This window comes from Oncorhynchus masou, chromosome 7 (assembly GCF_036934945.1).
Source record: "Oncorhynchus masou masou isolate Uvic2021 chromosome 7, UVic_Omas_1.1, whole genome shotgun sequence".
In the NCBI taxonomy this organism is placed as follows: domain Eukaryota; kingdom Metazoa; phylum Chordata; class Actinopteri; order Salmoniformes; family Salmonidae; genus Oncorhynchus; species Oncorhynchus masou.
Genome location: NC_088218.1, coordinates 4,383,066 through 4,406,264, shown reverse-complemented (window position 1 = coordinate 4,406,264; position 23,199 = coordinate 4,383,066). Strand labels below are relative to the sequence as shown.

Genomic DNA, 23,199 nt, shown 5'->3' with positions numbered 1-23,199 from the left:
TGAAAATCTAAGCCCACACCATTCTGTTGCTGGGGTAAGCCCACACCATTCTGTTACCGGGGTAAGCCCACACCATTCTGTTGCTGGGGTAAGCCCACACCATTCTGTTGCTGGGGTAAGCCCACACCATTCTGTTGCACAGACAAGCCTTTTTACACCATTCTAAAATGCATTGGAAGGAAGCCCACACCATTCTGTTGCTGGGGTAAGCCCACACCATTCCAACACACCCCGGAGCAGGGTTGGGGGTGAAGATAATTGAAAATAGATGCCATTATATCATTTGAATTTGAGTTTACTTTGTGAATTGACTGAACCCAAACCCTGCCCTGGAGCCTATATAATCACGGAATGGTCCTCTCGTCCTTCGGGGGGCGCCGTCTGGTCGTGGCAGGCATACGGTAGCGCAGCTCCTTCCAGAAGGCTGAGGAGAGGGGTTTGGAGTGGGAGCCCCTCCAGGTGACGGTGTGTCCTGACTGGGCCAGCAGCCGCAGGGCCTCGGGGAGGGAGTCCAGCTTCAGATCCACCTAAAATGTTTACAGAATAATGTAGTGAATCTTCTGGGGGGTAGCTCCAGATCCACCTAAAACGTTTACAGGATAATGTAGTGAATCTTTTGGGGGGGGGGTGGGGGGGTAGCACCAGATCCACCTAAAACGTTTACAGAATAATGTAGTGAATCTTTTGGGGGGGGGGTATCACCAGATCCACCTAAAACGTTTACAGAATAATGTAGTGAATCTTTTGGAATTGTGGGGGGGGGTAGCCTTAGTTGTTAGTTGGTGTAACCTTAGTTGTTACACCAAGAGATCCGAACCCTTTGAACAAGATCACTAGGTGTTGTGTTAAGGCTACAATTACTAATTGACTTATGTAGCGCTTTTCATTACAAAATAGAATTTCGAAAAAGCACTGAAAACAAACATGCACAACCAATTGTAAAAGTGGAAAAATACAAAGTGTTTCTAGTCAGCTTCGGAAAGGAAAAGTAGTTGAAGCCGTTTCAAAGGAAATGGAATTGTCCAGGGTGTTTAAAGGAAATGGAGTTGATGCCGTTTGAAAAGTAGTTGAAGCCGTTTTAAAGGAAATGGAATTGAAGCAGAAAGACAGCATGGCACCAGCTCCAGGTCTACCTGTTTATTTAGTTAGATAGACAGCATGGCACCAGCTCCAGGTCTACCTGTTTATTTAGTTAGATAGACATCATGGCACCAGCTCCAGGTCTACCTGTTTATTTAGTTAGAAAGACAGCATGGCACCAGCTCCAGGTCTACCTGTTTATTTGGGAAATTGATTTGACAGGGACAGCGCACATTCACCAGCTCCAAATCATCCTGTTTATTTAGTTAGATGGCACCAGCTCCAGGTTCCCATTATAGTGCACTACTTTGGGCCCATAACACTATATAGGGAATAGGGTGCCATTTGGGACACATGGCACCAAAGCTGTTTGTCGTCCATAGGCAGAACTCGTCCTTAGGCATAACTACCTGGCTGTCTGGGGCTGACTCTGTCTGGATGAGGATTAGCCAGGTCTGCCGTTCCACCAGTGCAGCATGGAGCCCAGTGAGCAGACTATACTGGCTGTCCTGCCCTGGGTTCAGCCCCAGACTGCTGGGCACCAGGATCAGTCTCCGGCTCTGCTCTATACACCCCAGCACCGCCTCAGTCACCGCTGGAAACACAGAGCACATACTTTACTGATACAGATACAGGAACAGAGGTACAGGAACAGATACAGGAACAGATACAGGAACAGATACAGGTACAGGAACAGGAACGGGTACAGGAACAGATACAGATACAGGAACAGGAACGGGTACAGACAGAACAGATACAGATACAGGAACAGAGGTACAGGAACAGATACAGGAACAGATACAGGAACAGAGGTACAGGAACAGAGGAGGTACAGGAACAGATACAGAGGTACAGGTACAGGAACAGAACAGTACAGGAACAGGAACGGGTACAGGAACAGATACAGGAACAGAGGTACAGGAACAGATACAGGAACAGATACAGGAACAGAGGTACAGGAACAGATACAGGAACAGGTACAGGAAAGATCGCTACAGGAACAGATGAACAGATACAGAACAGGTACAGGAACAGATACAGGAACCAACATGAACAGATACAGGAAAATGTAGGAACAGATAAATGTAACAGAGGTACAGGAACAGATACAGGAACAGGAAGAACAGGTACAGGAACAGATACAGGAACAACATAGGAAACAGGAACAGATACAGAACAGTACAAGAACAGGAAGAACAGGTACAGGAACAGAGGTACAGGAACAGAGGTACAGGAACAGATACAGGAACAGATACAGGTACAGGAACAGGAACGGGTACAGGAACAGAGGTACAGGAACAGATACAGGAACAGGAAGAACAGGTACAGGAACAGATACAGGAACAGGAAGAACAGGTACAGGAACAGAAACAGGAACAGGAAGAACAGGTACAGGAACAGAAACAGGAACAGAGGTACAGGAACAGATACAGGAACAGGAAGAACAGGTACAGGAACAGAAACAGGAACAGAGGTACAGGAACAGATACAGGAACAGGAAGAACAGGTACAGGAACAGATACAGGAACAGAGGTACAGAAACAGATACAGGAACAGAGGTACAGGAACAGATACAGGAACAGATACAGGAACAGAGGTACAGGAACAGAGGTACAGGAACAGATACAGGAACAGAGGTACAGAAACAGATACAGGAACAGGAAGAACAGGTACAGGAACAGATACAGGTACAGGAACAGAGGAACAGGAACGGGTACAGGAACAGAGGTACAGGAACAGATACAGAAACAGGAAGAACAGGTACAGGAACAGATACAGGAACAGATACAGGAACAGAGGTACAGGAACAGGTACAGGAACAGAGGTACAGGAACAGATACAGGAATGGGTACAGATACAGGAACGGGTACAGGAACAGATACAGGAACAGAAACAGGAACAGGTACAGGAACAGATACAGGAACAGGTATAGATACAGGAACAGGTACAGGAACGGGTACAGATACAGGAACAGAAACAGCAACAGATACAGGAACAGATACAGGAACAGCAACAGATACAGGAACAGGTACAGGAACGGGAAAAGGAACAGATACAGGAACTGAGGTAGAGGGACAGGTAGAGGTAGAGGAACAGGTAGAGGAACAGGTAGAGGTAGAAGAACAGGTAGAGGTAGAGGAACATGTACAGGTAGATGAAAAGGTAGAGGAACAGGTAGAGGACCATGTAGAGGTAGAGGAACAGGTAGAGGTAGAGGAACAGGTAGAGGTAGAGGAACAGGTAGAGGAACAGGTACAGGTAGAAGAACAGGTAGAGGTAGATGAAGAGGTAGAGGAACAGGTACAGGTAGAATGAACAGGTAGAGGAACAGGAAGAACAGATGAACAGGTAGAGGAACAGGTAGAGGTAGAAGAACAGGTAGAGGTAGAAGAACAGGTAGAGGTAGTGGAACAGGTAGAGGTAGAAGAACAGGTAGAGGTAGAAAAACAGGTAGAGGTAGTGGAACAGGTAGAGGTAGAAAAACAGGTAGAGGTAGTGGAACAGGTAGAGGTAGAAGAACAGGTAGAGGTAGAAGAACAGGTAGAGGTAGTGGAACAGGTAGAGGTAGAAGAACAGGTAGAGGTAGAGGAACAGGTACAGGTAGTGGAACAGGTAGAGGTAGAGGAACAGGTAAAGGTAGAAGAACAGGTAGATGTAGAGGAACAGGTAGAGGTAGAAGAACAGGTAGAGGTAGAGGAACAGGTAGAGGTAGAAGAACAGGTAGATGTAGAGGAACAGGTAGAGGGACAGGTACAGGTAGATGAACAGGTACAGGAACAGGTTGAGGTAGAGGCACAGGTAGAAGAACAGGTAGAGGTAGAGGAACAGGTAGAGGTAGAAGAACAGGTAGATGTAGAGGAACAGGTAGAGGAACAGGTACAGGTAGAAGAACAGGTAGAGGTAGTGGAACAGGTAGAGGTAGAGGAACAGGTACAGGTAGTGGAACAGGTAGAGGTAGAGGAACAGGTAAAGGTAGAAGAACAGGTAGAGGTAGAGGAACAGGTAGAGGTAGAAGAACAGGTAGATGTAGAGGAACAGGTAGAGGAACAGGTACAGGTAGATGAACAGGTACAGGAACAGGTTGAGGTAGAGGCACAGGTAGAGGTAGAGGAACATACAGGTAGATTAACAGGTAGAGGTAGAGGACCAGGTGCAGGTAGTGGAACAGGTAGAGGAACAGGTAGAGGTAGAGGAACAGGTAGAGGTAGAAGAACAGGTAGAGGAACAGGTAGAGGTAGAGGAACAGGTAGAGGTAGAGGAACAGTGCACACACACACACACACACACACACACACCAGTATGAGGAGGAATGTGAGGACAGTGGACTGACTCACCCTCCCCAGGAAGCACGTCACGGTCGTAGAGACACAGGCTGTAACCATACTTCCCCTCCAGCACCTCCTCCACCTGACGCCTGTCCTCCTCACTGACACCTGACTCTGTGTCACTCTTATAACACAACACATAGGCATCGTAACGCTTCCCATCTGAAACACACCATTCAGGCAAGTTATAACACAGAACATAGACAATGTAACACAGCACATAGGCATTATAACACTGTACATAGGCATTATAACACAGCACATAGGCATTATAACACAGCACATAGGCATTATAACACAGAACATAGACAATGTAACACAGCACATAGGCATTATAACACTGTACATAGGCATTATAACACAGCACATAGGCATTATAACACAGCACATAGGCATTATAACACAGTACATAGGCATTATAACACAGCACATAGGCATTATAACACAGCACATAGGCATTATACCACAGCAGATAGGCATTATAACACAGCACATAGGCATTATAACACAGCAGATAGGCATTATAACACAGCAGATAGGCATTATAACACAGTACATATGCATTATAACACAGTACATAGACATTATAACACAGCACATAGGCATTATAACACAGCAGATAGGCATTATAACACAGTAAATAGGCATTATAACACAGTACTTAGGTGTTGTTACACATCCCATTTGAAACGAACACAATTCATCCAAATCATGTGGTGAAACACGATCTACAACAAGACTGTTTGCATGAGACATTGGCATGTTTGGCGTTAGGTGTTATTCTCACCAGAGACGTTGTGATGATGCCAACCCAGATCATCTCTGAGAAATAGAATGATGTCCACCTTCAGCTTGACATAGACAACAGTCACCACCACCACCGTTACGACAAAGACCCCCACTATACCCAGCACCAGGAAGTGGAACTGGGGTAGACCTAAAGGGTGACATGAAATACACACACACACACACACACACACACACACACACACACACACACACACACACACACACACACACACGGTTATATCAAACCGCTGTTACTGTACAGCAGAAAGAGAAACTGGAGAGAAAAACAAATCACAGAAAATCATCATCATTTCACACAGAAGTGATCATAATATATTCTTAATTAAATGTCATGGTAACCTAAGAGCAGAATAGATAATATCTTATTGATTAAATGTCATGGTAACCTAAGAGCAGAAGAGATAATATCTTCTTGATTAAATGTCATGGTAACCTAAGAGCAGAAGAGATAATATCTTCTTGATTAAATGTCATGGTAACCTAAGAGCAGAAGAGATAATATCTTCTTGATTAAATGTCATGGTAGCCTAAGAGCAGAATAGATAATATTTTATTGATTAAATGTCATGGTAACCTAAGAGCAGAATAGATAATATCTTATTGATTAAATGTCATGGTAACCTAAGAGCAGAAGAGATAATATCTTCTTGATTAAATGTCATGGTAACCTAAGAGCAGAAGAGAGGGTTCTGTGAAATGACCAGTAGAGTTTGATAAAGGCAGACTCTGTAATATTTTTTAATGATTGGAAAGCTAAGATGTCCCTTTAAGAGGCTGCTTGACTTACTCTTCTGTTTGAAGGTGATGGAGACCTTGGAGTTCCCAGATGAAGAATCCACTTGACAGGTGTATGTGTTCCTCAGCTGCTCCTCTGACACCTGCCTGATCACCAGTGATGCCTGGTCATCCTCTCTGGAGAAAACAGTCAAGTGTGTTATGTTAAGTGATTTAAAATAGTATTTGAATCCAGCTCTGTTCTGTAGTGAGTGTACTCACTGTGAAACGTTATAAAACACTGGTAGGGTCTTCTGGTTATTCTTCACAAAAGATCTGTTTTCCATCCAGTATAATTGGTCATATTCAGAGGTCAGGACAGCCCTGCAGACCACCACCACAGTAGATCCTGGAGAAAACACATAACATTCACTAACACTTTGCTAGCTACCTCTCATAGAGTGCCGTGTATAAAGTCAGACAGCCTCAGCCACTCCCTGTCACCAAAGGAGTACCCCAAGGCTCAATCCTAGGCCCCACGCTCTTTACATCAACAAATATATGTTTTTTGATCAGTTTAATAACATGCTTAGGGAATGTGACTTTGGGAAAGAGGTCATCTTAATGGGAGATTTTAACATTAATTATGAAGACAAGTCTGTAGGAAAACCCTCAAACGGATCACTAATACCTTTGACCTTACACAGCTAGTTAAAGGGCCAACCAGGGTGACTTGTTGCTCTAAAACACAGATTGATTTGGTGCTCAGTAATAAACCAGAGAGAGTGACTACATCATTCAATATGGTTACTGGGCTATCTGATCATAATCTGACACTTATAGCCAGAAAGCTGTCTAAGAGCAGGTTTAACCTCTCTACTGTTAGAAAGCCGGATCAACTAAGAATACCTAAGAGTGAATTAAACTATTTTGAAAACGCAATTAAGGGAATTAACTGGAATGATCTCTTGTCCAATACAGACGTGGAAGCTGATAGTCAGGTTTTTCTATCCACAATCCAGACTACAATAAATGGTTTCCTAAAGAAAATCAAATCCAAACTTGGCCAAAAGAAAACTATTCCTTGGCTAAATGGAGAAATCTGGAAATTGATGAAAGAAAGAGATTATGCTCTAAAATTAGCCCTAAGATCCAAATTGGAGCATGACAGATGTAGGTTTACCATGTTGAGAAATAAGGTGATGAAAGAAATAAGACAGGCCAAGGCAAACGTTTTTATTAACATAATTGGTGAAGCAAAGGGAAATTCTAAATTCATTTGGGAGAATCTACAAAAGTTAACAGGGAAATACCATAGTAACACTGCAAAAAGACTATAAATCATGGTGAATAACAATCTAACACAGGATGCAGTTGAAATAGCAATAGCCTTCAATTCCTACTTTATTAACTCTGTTAGGGTACTGACACAGAACCCCTCCACTGGTTTCTTGGGCTCAGTGCTAGTGAATGACGCTCAACCTGTCTTCATCATAAGGGAGGTTTCTGAGTCAAAGGTGAACAAGGTGATTAGCTCACTAAAGAACTCTAAAGTCAAAGATGTATTTGGGCTGGACTCTACCTTTCTTAAAAACTACAAAGAGTCACTCATTGGCCCCATTACTAAGGTCACCAACACATCTATTGGTCTCGGTGTTTTTCCAAGGGTATGGAAGTCGGCCATAATAACGTCCATCTTTAAATGGGGCGACCCTGCTGACGTGAGTAACTACAGGCCCATTAGTATACTACCTGTGCTGTCGAAGGTTGTTGAAAAGTGTGTAGCAGAACAACTGATTGCCCACCTCAAAAACAGCCACATTACACTCCATGCAGTTTGGCTTCAGAGCGAAACACTCCACAGAAACGGCCAACTGCTTTCTTCTGGAAAATGTGAAGTCAAAGATGGACAAAGGGGGCGTTGTTGGGGCTGTGTTTCTGGACCTAAAGGAAGGCTTTTGATACTGTTAACCATGAGATTCTCATCACAAAATTACCAAGTTCAACTTTTCCCCCGATGCCTTGAGATGGATGAAATCATACCTTGAAGGCAGAACTCAGTGTGTCAGAGTGAGCAATGAGCTGTCGTCCACTCTTAGCTATGATGTGGGCGTGCCCCAAGGGTCAATACTGGGGCCCCTCCTGTTCAGCCTGTACATTAATGATCTGCCTTCTGTCTGTACTGGGTCTGAAGTTCAAATGTATGCAGATGATACTGTGATATATGTGCATGCTTAGAGCAAACAACAAGCTGCACAAGAACACACTACTGTAATGGTCCAGGTTACAAAGTGTCTCAGTGACATGCGTTTGCATCTCAATGTGAAAAAAACTGTTTGCATGTTCTTTACAAAGAGGACAACAGATGCTACTGAGCCAGATGTCTATGTGTCAGGGGAGAAGCTCCAGGTGGTATCTGATTTTAAGTACCTTGGCATCATACTTGATTCCAACCTCTCTTTTAAAAAGCATGTGAAAAAGGTCATTCAGACAACCAAATTCAACCTAGCTAATTTCCGATTTATACGAAATTGTTTGACTACAGAGGTAGCCAAACTGTACTTCAAATCTATGATACTCCCCCACTTAACATACTGCTTGACTAGTTGGGCCCAAGCTTGCTGTACACCATTAAAACCTATTCAGTCTGTCTGCAAACAGGCTCTCAAAGTGCTTGATAGGAAGCCCAATAGCTATCGTCACTGTTACATCCTCAGAAAGCATGAGCTCCTGAGTTGGGGAAATCTTGTGCAGTACACTGACGCATGTCTTGTATTCAAGATCCTAAATGGCCTGGGTCTCCCTCCACTCAGTACTTTTGTTAAACTGAAAACCCAAACAAATGGCAAGCAGATCCACAAGGTCTGCCATGAGAGGTGACTGTATAGTTCCCTTAAGGAAAAGCACCTTTAGTAAATCCGCTTTCTCTGTGAGAGCTTCCCATGTCTGGAATACACTGCCATCAGACACACATAACTGCACCACCTATCACACTTTCACAAAATGTATGAATACATGGCTAAAGGTCAATGAGATTTGTGATCATAATCCCTAGCTGTGTATTTCCGCATCCATGTTGTATGTTGTCTGTAGCTTGTGAAGTGTGGAAACACTTTGTTGCTTTTATGAATTTTGTCTTGCTGCTTTTTGTTCTATGTTGCTCTGTCTGCATGCTACGTCTTGCTTGTCCTATGTTGCTCTGTCTGTATGCTATGTCTTACTTGTCCTATGTTGCTCTGCGTGTGCTCACTGCTCAATGATTGTCTATATTGTAATTGTTTTTAATGACCTGCCCAGGGACTGCGGTTGAAAATTAGCCGGCTGGCTAAAACCGGCACTTTTACTAAAACGTTGATTAATGTGCTCTGTCCCTGTAAAAATAAAATAAACTCAAACTCAAATCGGAGGGCCAGTTGTCCAGACCTCTGGCAGTCTCTATGGGGGTGCCACAGGGTTCCACCCTCGGGCCGACTCTCTTCTCTGTATACATCAATGATGTTGCTCTTGCTGCTGGTGATTCTCTGATACACCTCTACGCAGACAACATCATTCTGTATACTTCTGGCCCCTCTTTGGACACTGTGTTAACTAACCTCCAGATGAGCTTCAATGCCATACAACTCTCCTTCCGTGGTCTCCAACTGCTCTTAAATGCAAGTAAAACTAAATGCATGCTATTCAACCGATCACTGCCCGCACCTGCTCGCCTGTCCAGCATCACTACTCTGGACGGCTCTGACTTAGAATACGTGGACAACTACAAATACCTAGATGTCTGGTTAGACTGTAAACTCTCCTTCCAGACTCACATTAAGCATCTCCAATCCAAAATTAAATCTAGAATCGGCTTCCTATATCACAACAAAGCCTCCTTCACTCATGCTGTCAAACAGACCCTCGTCAAACTGACATCCTACCGATCCTGGACTTCGGTGATGTCATCTATAAAATAGCCTCCAACACTCTACTCAACAAACTGGATGCAGTCTATCACAGTGCCATCCGTTTTGTCACCAAAGCCCCATACACTACCCACCATTGCGACCTTGGTTGGCCCTCGCTTCATACTCGTAGCCAAACTCACTGGCTACAGGTTATCTACAAGTCTCTGTAAGGTAAAGCCCCGCCTTATCTCAGCTCACCATAGGTGCACCCACTCGTAGCACGCGCTCCAGGAGGTATATCTCACTGGTCACCCCCAAAGCCAATTCCTCTTTTGGTTGTCTTTCCTTCCAGTTCTCTGCTGCCCATGACTGGAACGAACTGCAAAAATCCCTGAAGCTGGAGACTCACATCTCCTTCACTAGCTTTAAGCACCAGCTGCCAGAGCAGCTCACAGATCACTGCACCTGTACATAGCCCATCTGTAAACAGCCCATATGTCTACCTACGTCATCCCCATACTGTATTTATTTATTTGGCTCCTTTGCACCCCAGTATCTCTACTTGCACATTCATCTTCTGCACATCTACCATTCCAGTGTTTAAATGTTATATTGTAATTACTTCACCACCATGGCCTATTTATTTCCTTAACTCACCTCATTTGCACTCACTGTATATAGACTTTTTGTTTTCTTTTGTTCTACTGTATTATTGACTGTATGTTTTCTTTATTCCATGTGTAACTCTGTGTTGTTGTACGTGTCGAATTGCTAAGCTTTATCTTGGCCAGAATCACAGTTGCAAATGAGAACTTGTTCTCAACTAGCCTACCTGGTTAAATAAAGGTGAAATAAAATAAATAAATAAACAAAATATTTGTTTTCGCATACATCCTTTCTGAATTTAAAAGTAATCCTCGAAGTAATCATCATGTTTTTCAAAAGTATCTGTAATCTGATGACAATTATAATTTATTTTTTTTGCTGGTAAAGTAATAGATTACAGTTTTTAAAAATGTAATCCGTTACTCCCCAACCCTGCACACACATTCACACACACGTGACAGTAAAGACACTAATTGACACCCATACAGATAGGTAGAGAGGAACTCACCCATATCTACTTCAATAACCTCCCCATCCCGAGGTTCGATGATCTTTAGCATAACCAGGGAACTTCCTGTACAATACAATAATATCACTGTATTCAAAACTCAAATATCACTGTATTCAAAGCTCAAATATCACTGTATTCAAAACTCAAATATCACTGTAACTGAAACAGAAATATCACTGTAGCTGAAACAGAAATATCACTGTAACTGAAACAGAAATATCACTGTACCTAATACCAAATATCACTGTAGCTGAAACAGAAATATCACTGTAGCTGAAACAGAAATATCACTGTAGCTGAAACAGAAATATCACTGTACCTAATATCAAATATCACTGTAGCTGAAACAGAAATATCACTGTAGCTGAAACAGAAATATCACTGTAGCTGAAACAGAAATATCACTGTAGCTGAAACAGAAATATCACTGTACCTAATATCAAATATCACTGTAGCTGAAACAGAAATATGAATGTAGCTGAAACAGAAATATCACTGTTGCTGGAACAGAAATATCACTGTAGCTGAAACAGAAATATCACTGTCGCTGAAACAGAAATATCACTGTAACTGAAACAGAAATATCACTGTAGCTGAAACAGAAATATCACTGTACCTAATACCAAATATCACTGTAGCTGAAACAGAAATATCACTGTAGCTGAAACAGAAATATCACTGTAGCTGAAACAGAAATATCACTGTAACTGAAACAGAAATATCACTGTTGCTGAAACAGAAATATCACTGTAGCTGAAACAGAAATATCACTGTAACTGAAACAGAAATATCAATGTAGCTGAAACAGAAATATCACTGTAGCTGAAACAGAAATATCACTGTAACTGAAACAGAAATATCACTGTAGCTGAAACAGAAATATCACTGTAGCTGAAACAGAAATATCACTGTCGCTGAAACAGAAATATCACTGTAACTGAAACAGAAATATCACTGTAGCTGAAACAGAAATATCACTGTACCTAATATCAAATATTACTGTAGCTGAAACAGAAATATCACTGTCGCTGAAACAGAAATATCACTGTAGCTGAAACAGAAATATCACTGTAACTGAAACAGAAATATCACTGTAGCTGAAACAGAAATATCACTGTACCTAATACCAAATATTACTGTTGCTGAAACAGAAATATCACTGTAGCTGAAACAGAAATATCACTGTAGCTGAAACAGAAATATCACTGTACCTAATATCAAATATCACTGTAGCTGAAACAGAAATATAACTGTACCTAATATCAAATATCACTAACTGAAACAGAAATATCAATGTAGCTGAAACAGAAATATCACTGTACCTAATATCAAATATCACTAACTGAAACAGAAATATCAATGTAGCTGAAACAGAAATATCACTGTAGATGAAACAGAAATATCACTGTAGCTGAAACAGAAATATCACTGTACCTAATATCAAATATCACTGTAGCTGAAACAGAAATATCACTGTAGCTGAAACAGAAATATCACTGTACCTAATATCAAATATCACTGTAGCTGAAACAGAAATATAACTGTACCTAATATCAAATATCACTAACTGAAACAGAAATATCAATGTAGCTGAAACAGAAATATCACTGTACCTAATATCAAATATCACTAACTGAAACAGAAATATCAATGTAGCTGAAACAGAAATATCACTGTAGATGAAACAGAAATATCACTGTAGCTGAAACAGAAATATCACTGTACCTAATATCAAATATCACTGTAGCTGAAACAGAAATATAACTGTAGCTGAAACAGAAATATCACTGTAGCTGAAACAGAAATATCACTGTTGCTGGAACAGAAACATGAATGTAGCTGAAACACAAACATGAATGTAGTTAAAAGGAAACTCTTTCTATAAATAGTTTTGAACAGAATAAAGCATCAATATGGACATAAGTTCCAGATCCTTGTTCTTGCATTGTCTTTAGCCTTCCCCTATAACCCAGGTTCAGATCCACCAAACGTGAAATACATCTTAATTGACAAATACATTTCAAGGTATCTTTGCAAAAGGTCAGAAGCTCCAAAACCATACAGCAGGATTGGGGTCAATTCCATTTCAATTCCAGTCGATTCAGGAAGTACACTGAAATTCTAATTCTCTTCAATTCTCTTTCAATTAATAAACATTTCAAATTGGAATTGGATTTACTTTCTGAATTTTACTGAAATGTACAAATGTATCCCAACCCTGATATCCAGTACTGTCCAGTAACTTCTTACCTTCAACTGTCCGCTTCATGGTTCTGGACAAGGTAAACACCTGTCCATCATGGAGGTTTGAGTTGAATGTGTAGTATGAAGTGCAGGTATAGTAACCATTGTCACTTTCAGAAGCAGTTTTGAACAGGTACCCATCGCCAAAGTCAGAGGGTAACTCTGTGTCACAGTTCTACAATGCATTAATCAAGACACAGGTAATACACAGGTAATACACAGGTAATACACAGACAATAACAGGTAAGACACAGATAATACACAGGCAATAACAGGCAATAACACGTAATAAACAGGCAATATCAGGTAAAACAGATATACTATACAGGTAATAACAGGCAATAACAGGTAATAACAGGCGATAACAGGTAATAAACAGGCGATAACAGGTAATAACAGGCGATAACAGGTAATAACAGGCGATAACAGGTAATAAACAGGCAATAACAGGTAATAACAGGCAATAACAGGTAATAAACAGGCAATAACAGGTAATAACAGGCAATAACAGGTAATAACAGGCAATAATAGGCAATAACAGGCAATAACAGGTAATAACAGGCGATAACAGGTAATAAACAGGCAATAACAGGTAAGACACAGATAATACACAGGCAATAACAGGTAATAACAGGTAATAACAGGTAATAAACAGGCAATATACAGGTCATAACAGGCAATAACAGGTAATAAACAGGCAATAACAGGTAATACACAGGCAATAACAGGTAATAACAGGTAATGAACAGGTAATAACAGGCAATAACAGGTAATACACAGGCAATAACAGGTAATAACAGGTAATGAACAGGTAATAACAGGCAATAACAGGTAATAAACAGGTAATACCAGGCAATAAACAGGCAATAACAGGTAATAACAGGCAATAACAGGTAATAACAGGCGATAACAGGTAATAAACAGGCAATAACAGGTAATAACAGGCAATAACAGGCAATAATAGGCAATAACAGGTAATAACAGGCGATAACAGGTAATAACAGGCAATAACAGGTAATAACAGGCGATAACAGGTAATAAACAGGCAATAACAGGTAATAACAGGCAATAACAGGTAAAACAGATATACTATACAGGCAATAACAGGCAATAATAGGCAATAACAGGTAATAACAGGTAATAACAGGTAATAACAGGCAATAACAGGTAATAACAGGCAATAACAGGTAATAAACAGGCAATAACAGGTAAGACACAGATAATACACAGGCAATAACAGGTAATAACAGGTAATAACAGGTAATAAACAGGCAATATACAGGTCATAACAGGCAATAACAGGTAATAAACAGGCAATAACAGGTAATACACAGGCAATAACAGGTAATAACAGGTAATGAACAGGTAATAACAGGCAATAACAGGTAATAAACAGGTAATACCAGGCAATAAACAGGCAATAACAGGTAATACACAGGCAATAACAGGTAATAACAGGCAATAACAGGCAATAACAGGTAATAAACAGGTAATAACAGGTAATAACAGGCAATAACAGGTAATAAACAGGTAATACCAGGCAATAACAGGCAATAACAGGTAATACACAGGCAATAACAGGTAATAACAGGCAATAACAGGCAATAACAGGTAATAAACAGGTAATAAACAGGTAATACCAGGTAATAAACAGGCAATAACAGGCAATAACAGGCAATAACAGGTAATAAACAGGTAATAAACAGGTAATACCAGGTAATAAACAGGTAATACCAGGTAATAACAGGTAATAAACAGGCAATAACAGGTAATACACAGGCAATAACAGGTAATACACATAATACACAGGGAGGTTTTCCTAGCCACCATGCTTCTACATTTGCATTGCTTGCTGCTTGGGGTTTTAGACTTGGTTTCTGTATGAGCACTTTGTCACATCTGCTGATGTAAAAAGGACTTTATAAATAAATGTGATTAATAAACAGGTAAGCACCTGGTAATCACCTGGTAATCACCTGGTAATCAACTGGTAATCACCTGGTAATCAACTGGTAATCACCTGGTAATCATCTGGTAATCAACTGGTAATAAACAGGTAATACAATGCCAGTGTCTATTGATGCTAATCACATAACAGAGTTGTGAGAGTTTTGCTGCACCATCCATGACTGGTGAACTAAATCGTTGATGCTGGTCCCTATGCTAGCGAGGACACCCACTCAGGCCAGGGGAAAAACATGATATAACAGGGAAACACCCTGTGGCTTTTGGTCTCGTGGAAAAAAATCTACAGACTTTTCAATAGCAGCTTGCCAACGGCTAGAGGGAAAACTCACCTCTTCAAGCACATGTAATGACGCATGTTTTTAGTTTTAGCCAAAGGCAAGTAAGAAGAACTAGTGGAAACTCAACATCAGTGGATATTTACTACTACTTTGTCATCTGCTGGGGGAGGGGGGGGGAGGGGGTGAAGAAAAGAAGAGGTCATACCTTGTACCACGTATAATTATGTTTTGTGAAGTTTTGTGGGACGCTGTTTGACGTGCAGGTTAACTTTTCACAGGACTGTCTCAGATAGCACGTGACTGAATACGCAGTCATATCTGTGTAACACTGGCCAGAGAACACTGTGACGTTAAACCACTCTGTCCTCAGGGGCTGGCCACTGGCGTTGCTGAAACAGTCCAGAGAGAGAGAGAGATGACCATTAATCAACCAATCAATCAATCAATCACATCATCAACCATTCAATCAGTCAATGAATCAACGCATCAACAGAATGACGCATAAAATACATCAGAGGGAAGGACAAAACAATTAAAGAACAAAAGCATGATTGATAAAACGGACAATAAAAGGCCAACTATATTTGTAAGAGACAGACACTTACAGTAGTGAGCAGGAGTAGAACCCCTGTTGGTTGGGAGAGACCCTCAGGATGACGAGAGTGTCTTCAGACATCCACACCGCAGGCTCCTGGAGCTCCCCAGGCCCAGAGTGGTTGCTCCATGCCAGGGTCAGGATCCCTCCCTGTGCCCTGCCATGCTGGTCCACAGTGAGCACTGTAGCACTGCCATCTCTCCCTCCCGGACACCAACAGGCTTATGTGAAGATGGAGGAGAGTCACATAACGCACAGCCTCCTCTGAACAGCTCTGTGGGAAGAACATCCAAGATAGACCGTCTCAGTGGAGGACGGAGGGCACCTTATTCCCTATATAGTGCACTACTTTTGACCAGGGTCCATGGCACCCTATTCCCTATATAGTGCACTACTTTTGACCAGGGTCCATGGCACCCTATTCTCTATAAATAGTGCACTACTTTAGATCAGGGCTCCCCATTGGGCTATGGTCAAGAGTAGTGCATTATGTAGGGTAGCCTAAATGTATTGTACAAATATTTTATGTGGTACAAATAAACATTTTACACCAACATTAAAATTGCTATGGGGGTGCTCAATAGTACAACAATTAAGCGATGAAAGGTTTGCTGTATGAATGGTCTTTTTGGTTGGTTATCAGCAGTTTCTAGAGCAGGATACTCATCATGTGTTACTTATAATACATGTTGTGACCTGCTCATTCTAACAAACCTTTGGTTGCAGAGAGTACGAGGAACATAAACAGTGGGGTCATCTTCGCATGTTCTTAATTCACACACCGAAAAACACACAGAGAGAGAAAGTCAGTTGGTGAAAAACTCCCAGAACCCCAAGTCTTAAATAATATATTGAAAAAAATGACAGCAGAGAAACTTAAGCGAACATTTCATGAAAGTTAAATTATAAACAGGTACTACCAGATCAGCATAATTGTATTATGTTATAGAAAGCTGCACGACTATAGATAGAATAAGAATAACCTACAATACAATAACATTCAGTAAAGGAATTAATAAACTTACTCAGCTGTGAGTGTGGAGGTAAATTCCAAGATTATATTGTGTATTTTCGCAGACCATTAACAGAAACTGAGGTAATGCTTTCTGTTCTAGGCTACTTCCCTTTAAACTTTAGAATAGCAGTTTCGTTCTCGGTATGAACTGGAATTTCGATTTTAATATATTATATTTCACATGACTCCTCCTATAATCTATAGTGAAATGGGCCGAGTGAATAAAGCTCGTGACTCCGTTTAGTGGCCTAGTTGCATGCTATCTATCCACTGATGAAGACTTAGTCTACTGACTGGAAGATAACAAAGTGAAACTGTGATTCTAGTGCCATTGTAGGTGCTATATACAGACTTGACAAGGCGTTACACAATACTTGTGGTTTCCCAGAAATCCTGGTGTTTCTAGGATATTGGCGCCACCTTCTTTCTGTGTGTGAGGAGAGCAGACCGCGACACTAGCTAGATGTACGTCTAATTGGCGACAGATTTTCATGATAATATTGAAAAAATCCAGATAAAGAGAATATGCGCACTTCCCCAACAGTGGTGTTTCCACTAAACTGACTTGTTTAGGATAAAACATCTGCATGTGATGACGTAGTGCACACAAAATGCTGTTTTTCCTTCAAATGTGCAGGTACCGAATAAAATCTAGAGTTCAATGTGTTTGTATCACATTTTCAACTCCACCAACAGTTTCGCCAAAACTAGCATAAAATAGCAAATGTGCCTACTCCGTTCTTGGCACAAGCGCTCAAGTCAACCGTTTGCAGATAAAGTGCGGGTAGGCTGTGCAGGCAGGCTAGTGAGTTTACATGAGATAGTTATGATTAAGACGGAGTATTGTTATTCGTCAAACAGCAGTCAAGCATCGATCATCATGTTTTGTTAGACTTCAGTGCAGTTCTGGACATTATCATCATAGTCTGCAGCTGAAAAAGTGTATTTGTTATGGCATAACATCCTATCGTGGATCGAGTCACCTTTAATTAGCGTAATAAAGAAAATCCCCATAAAAAGCCATACTTTTTAAACTAGAGATACTGAATGAAAATGACCCCACCAGTGGTGTTTCCACCAACATGACTTGGGGATGAAAATCTGTGCGTTTTCATGTATCTAATAAAAATCTAAAGTTCAATGTGTTTCCATCCCATTTTCAACTCAACATATAGTTTTGTCACAAAAACTGGAGTTAAATAGCTTTCAGTATGTGCATACTCTGGTCTTGACCCGTGCGCTCTAGCCAACAGCTCGGGCTGGCTAGGCAGGTCGGCTACATGATGAGGTTGTTGAGGATCAAAGCAAGAATATTTGTATTTGTCAAACGGAAGTCAAACTGAATCAGACCCTGTGAAATTAATCGTAATTGATTTCATCTGTAGCCTAATAAACTGCGTGCTTTCTCTACTACGTCATAATGGGAGGACGACACAAGTCATAGTTGACACCATTTACTTTAATATGATGGTTATTATATCAATATTGGCTCATAAAAGTGTTTCCATAACATTTCTCTCATAATTAATTTTACTGACAGGAAAAGATCCCACCTTGTCTAGCATTTGTTTTTGTGGACATTTGGAATGTTTACAAAAAAAATGTTTCCATCAGGTCTGTAATTATTTTTTAAATGTAGTCTACTTAATTCTCATAAAAAGTTTGGATGGAAACCTGGTTAGTGATAGTAAACTAATACAATAGATGACCAAAAGTATGTGGACACCTGCTCATTCCATAATCATGGGCATTAATACGGAGTTGGTTCCCCCTTTGCTGCTATAACAGCCTCCACTCTAATGGGAAGGCTTTCCACTAGATGTTGGAACATTGCTGCGGGGACTTGCTTCCATTATAGCATTACTGAGGACGGGCACTGGTGTTGGTTAATTAGGACTGGTTCACAGTCGGTATTCCAACTAATCTCAAAAGTGGTCAATGGGGTTGAGGTCAGGGCGCCTTCCCCAAACTGTTGCCACAAAGATGGAAGCACATCCATTATTCCTCTCCCACTAAACTTTACAGCCAAACCCAGATTAGTCCGTCGGACTGCCAGATGGTGAAGCCTGATTCGTCAGTCCAGAGAACGTGTTTCCACTGCTCCAGTCCAATGGCGGCGAACTTTACACCACTCCAGCCGACACTTGGCATTGCGCATGGTGATCTTAGGCTTGTGTGCGGCTGCTTGACCATGGAAACCCATTTCATGAAGCTCCCAACGAACAGTTATTGTGCTGACGTTGCTTCCAGATGCAGTTTGGAACTCAGTAGTGAGTGTTGTAACCGAGGACAGACGATCTTTACGTGCTTCAGAGGTCGGCGGTCCCGTTCTGTAAGCTTGTGTGGCCTACAACTTCCCGGCTTAGCTGTTGTTGCTCCTAGACGTTTCCACTTCACAATAACAACAACAGTTGACCAGGGCAGCTCTAGCAGAATAGAAATTTGACAAACTGACTTGTTGGAAAGGTGGCATCCTATGACGGTGCCACGTTGAAAGTCACTGAGCTCTGCAGTAAGGCCATATTCTACTGCCAATATTTGTCTATGGAGATTGCATGGCGGTGTGCTCTATTTTATACATCTGTCAGCAACGGGTGTGGCTGAAATAGCAAAATCCACTACATTTTAAGGGGTGTCCACATACTTTTGTATATATAGTGTACATCAATGGTGCTACCTGAAATCCATTGTCTGTGACAGTAGGCTATAGCAGTCTGTGAACATAATATCACTATTGTTATATTATCACCCCAGCGTTAAGCAGAGATAAACAGGCATAAATAATGACTCATCAAGTTATAGGGTGACATTCTCTGGACGCATTTATTGTTGCTCATTGGAACTTCATAATGATGATGATACCTTTTCGGTCGTTGGACTCAATGGAGTTGGAACGTGGTCACCTCTCCGAAGCTGGACGGGTTCCGCCGGAGGTTGGGCGTGTTGCGCCGAAACCCAAACCGCCCGTTGTAGCCTATCAGCGGCTTGATGTCCGACATGAGACCACTGTGGTTGCTCACCTGCTCTCGGGAGTGACCTGTCCGGTGCAGAGACAAGATACCAGTGACTCTGAGCAATGATGATGATGATGTAAAACCTGTATGGATGATGAATCCCATGGAGGCCTACTGATGTAAAACCTGTATAGATGATAAATCCCATGTAGTCCTACTGATGTAAAAACCTGTATTGATTATTAATCCCATGTAGGCCTACTGATGTAAAACCTGTATAGATGATAAATCCCATGTAGGCCTACTGATGTAAAACCTGTATGGATGATTAATCCCATGTAGGCCTACTGATGTAAAACCTGTATGGATGATAAATCCCATATAGGCCTACTGATGTAAAACCTGTATGGATGATAAATCCCATGTAGGCCTACTGATGTAAAACCTGTATAGATGATAAATCCCATGTAGCCCTACTGATGTAAAACCTGTATAGATGATAAATCCCATGTAGTCCTACTGATGTAAAACCTGTATAGATGATAAATCCCATGTAGCCCTACTGATGTAAAACCTGTATAGATGATAAATCCCATGTAGGCCTACTGATGTAAAACCTGTATAGATGATAAATCCCATGTAGGCCTACTGATGTAATTGCTGTATAGATTATGAATCCCATGTAGACCTACTGATGTAAAACCTGTATAGATGATAAATCCCATGTAGGCCTACTGATGTAAAACCTGTATAGTTGATAAATCCCATGTAGGCCTACTGATGTAATTGCTGTATAGATTATGAATCCCATGTAGACCTACTGATGTAAAACCTGTATGGATGATAAATCCCATGTAGGCCTACTGATGTAAAACCTGTATGGATGATAAATCCCATGTAGGCCTACTGATGTAAAACCTGTATAGATGATAAATCCCATGTAGGCCTACTGATGTAATTGCTGTATAGATTATGAATCCCATGTAGACCTACTGATGTAAAACCTGTATAGATGATGAACCCCATGTAGGCCTACTGATGTAAAAACCTGTATAGATGATAAATCCCATGTAGGCCTACTGATGTAAAACCTGTATGGATGATAAATCCCATATAGGCCTACTGATGTAAAACCTGTATGGATGATAAATCCCATGTAGGCCTACTGATGTAAAACCTGTATAGATGATAAATCCCATGTAGGTCTACTGATGTAAAACCTGTATGGATGATAAATCCCATATAGGCCTACTGATGTAAAACCTGTATGGATGATAAATCCCATGTAGGCCTACTGATGTAAAACCTGTATGGATGATAAATCCCATGTAGGCCTACTGATGTAAAACCTGTATGGATGATAAATCCCATGTAGGCCTACTGATGTAAAACCTGTATGGATGATAAATCCCATGTAGACCTACTGATGTAAAACCTGTATAGATGATAAATCCCATGTAGACCTACTGATGTAATTGCTGTATAGATGATAAATCCCATGTAGGCCTACTGATGTAAAACCTGTATAGATTATGAATCCCATGTAGACCCACTGATGTAAAACCTGTATAGATGATGAACCCCATGTAGGCCTACTGATGTAAAAACCTGTATAGATGATAAATCCCATGTAGGCCTACTGATGTAAAACCTGTATGGATGATAAATTCCATACAGGCCTACTGATGTAAAACCTGTATGGATGATAAATCCCATGTAGGCCTACTGATGTAAAACCTGTATAGATGATAAATCCCATGTAGGTCTACTGATGTAAAACCTGTATGGATGATAAATCCCATATAGGCCTACTGATGTAAAACCTGTATGGATGATAAATCCCATGTAGGCCTACTGATGTAAAACCTGTATAGATGATAAATCCCATGTAGGCCTACTGATGTAAAACCTGTATAGATGATAAATCCCATGTAGGCCTACTGATGTAAAACCTGTATGGATGATAAATCCCATGTAGGCCTACTGATGTAAAACCTGTATGGATGATAAATCCCATGTAGGCCTACTGATGTAAAACCTGTATAGATGATGAACCCCATGTAGACCTACTGCTAAATAAAAGTAGCTTGATTTATTGAATAGAATAGAAGAGCATGTCAGCAGGGTATAGAATAGTTTCTTCAGAATATAACTGTAGCCTATTCTTCAGTCTCCTCCAACTGTTTGTCACTTCACATAGCCTATAGGCCTCTCTCTCCCCCATCCTTAATTTGATAGGTCAAAACAATGGCATGCCTTGATTATTTACACCTGGTGGCCAGAAAAGCCACCACCTGTAAAAAAGTAGCTGTGGATAAGAGTCAGCTAAATGACCAACTTATACAATGTAAATGTAAACTTATTTCTCTGATTCTGTGGACCTAATTTGATGTCAAACAGGACATATTATGAATCCCGTTTAATGCAAATAAATAAATAAAAAATAGAATAGAACAGCCTATATAATAGAATAGAATAGAATATCCTAGAATATAATAGAACAGCCTACCTGCTCCGGAAGTGTTCCTCAGGTCTAGGGACTTTTGGGCAGCGGCGCTCTTCAGTTCCTTGTTCTCGGTCTTCTGCGGGACCCTCCGCACCGACGGGGTGGTCTTCTGTGGGACTCTCTGCACCGACGGGGTGGTCTTCTGTGGGACCCTCTGCACCGATGGGGTGGTCGTATAGCGCGCAGCGTGGGGGTCATTGCGTGCGTCGTACCCGGGGAGCACCGACCAGAGCCGGGGGCGCATGTGTTCATACCCGAGCGCAACCGAACTGACAGCGATGCAGTCGAGCACGAACTTCTGCTCGCGCTTCTCAGGCCCAGAGTGATTCATTTTAGGCAATGCAACTCTGAAATGTCAAAATATATCAAATCAGTCCACATTCAATATATACAAATTAGGCACAGAGCCTTTTAAAATTAGACTTGGCTACTAACATTAAATAATTTAAAAAGCGGGTCAAATTCGGGCCTAACTGTGCAGTTTTTTAATTTTTTATTTATTTCACCTTTATTTAACCAGGTAGGCTAGTTGAGAAGAAGTTCTCATTTGCAACTGTGACCTGGTCAAGATAAAGCCTAGCAATTCGACACATAAAACAACACAGTGTTACACATTACACAGCAGTGTGTGTTATTATACTTATGACCCCAATCCAAAACGTATGGAGGGACATGAATAGCCAAAAACACTCACATGAACAATCACAG

The 23,199-nt window shown here is 41.1% G+C and overlaps 2 protein-coding genes across 2 annotated transcripts; both read right to left on the bottom strand.

The window, feature by feature from the left end:
- Nucleotides 1-186: 186 nt before the first annotated feature.
- On the bottom strand, nt 187-17,374 carry LOC135543128 (interleukin-18 receptor 1-like). The gene is given in 13 exon segments (XM_064970204.1): nt 187-527; nt 1,491-1,675; nt 4,416-4,568; nt 5,194-5,343; nt 6,004-6,128; nt 6,213-6,339; nt 10,929-10,994; nt 13,182-13,350; nt 15,627-15,810; nt 16,027-16,159; nt 16,162-16,290; nt 16,731-16,784; nt 17,042-17,374. Coding segments are annotated over 12 exon segments (1,647 nt in total). The 5' UTR covers nt 16,774-16,784; nt 17,042-17,374; the 3' UTR covers nt 187-344.
- A 2,536-nt stretch (nt 17,375-19,910) lies between these two features.
- On the bottom strand, nt 19,911-22,822 carry LOC135542920 (sperm microtubule associated protein 1-like). The gene is made up of 2 exons (XM_064970059.1): nt 22,495-22,822; nt 19,911-20,068 (listed from the first exon to the last, which is right to left on the bottom strand). Exons 1-2 carry the CDS (start codon nt 22,820-22,822, stop codon nt 19,911-19,913), a joined length of 486 nt encoding a protein of 161 aa, XP_064826131.1.
- Between the last annotated feature and the right edge of the window lie 377 nt (nt 22,823-23,199).

Coding starts and splice junctions, on each gene's coding strand:
- LOC135542920 (XM_064970059.1), bottom strand. CDS start 22,822: ATGAATCACTCTGGGCCTGAGAAGCGCGAGCAGAAGTTCGTGCTCGAC. Junction 20,069..22,494: donor GAGGAACACTTCCGGAGCAG/GTAGGCTGTTCT, acceptor TGCACCGGACAG/GTCACTCCCGAGAGCAGGTG.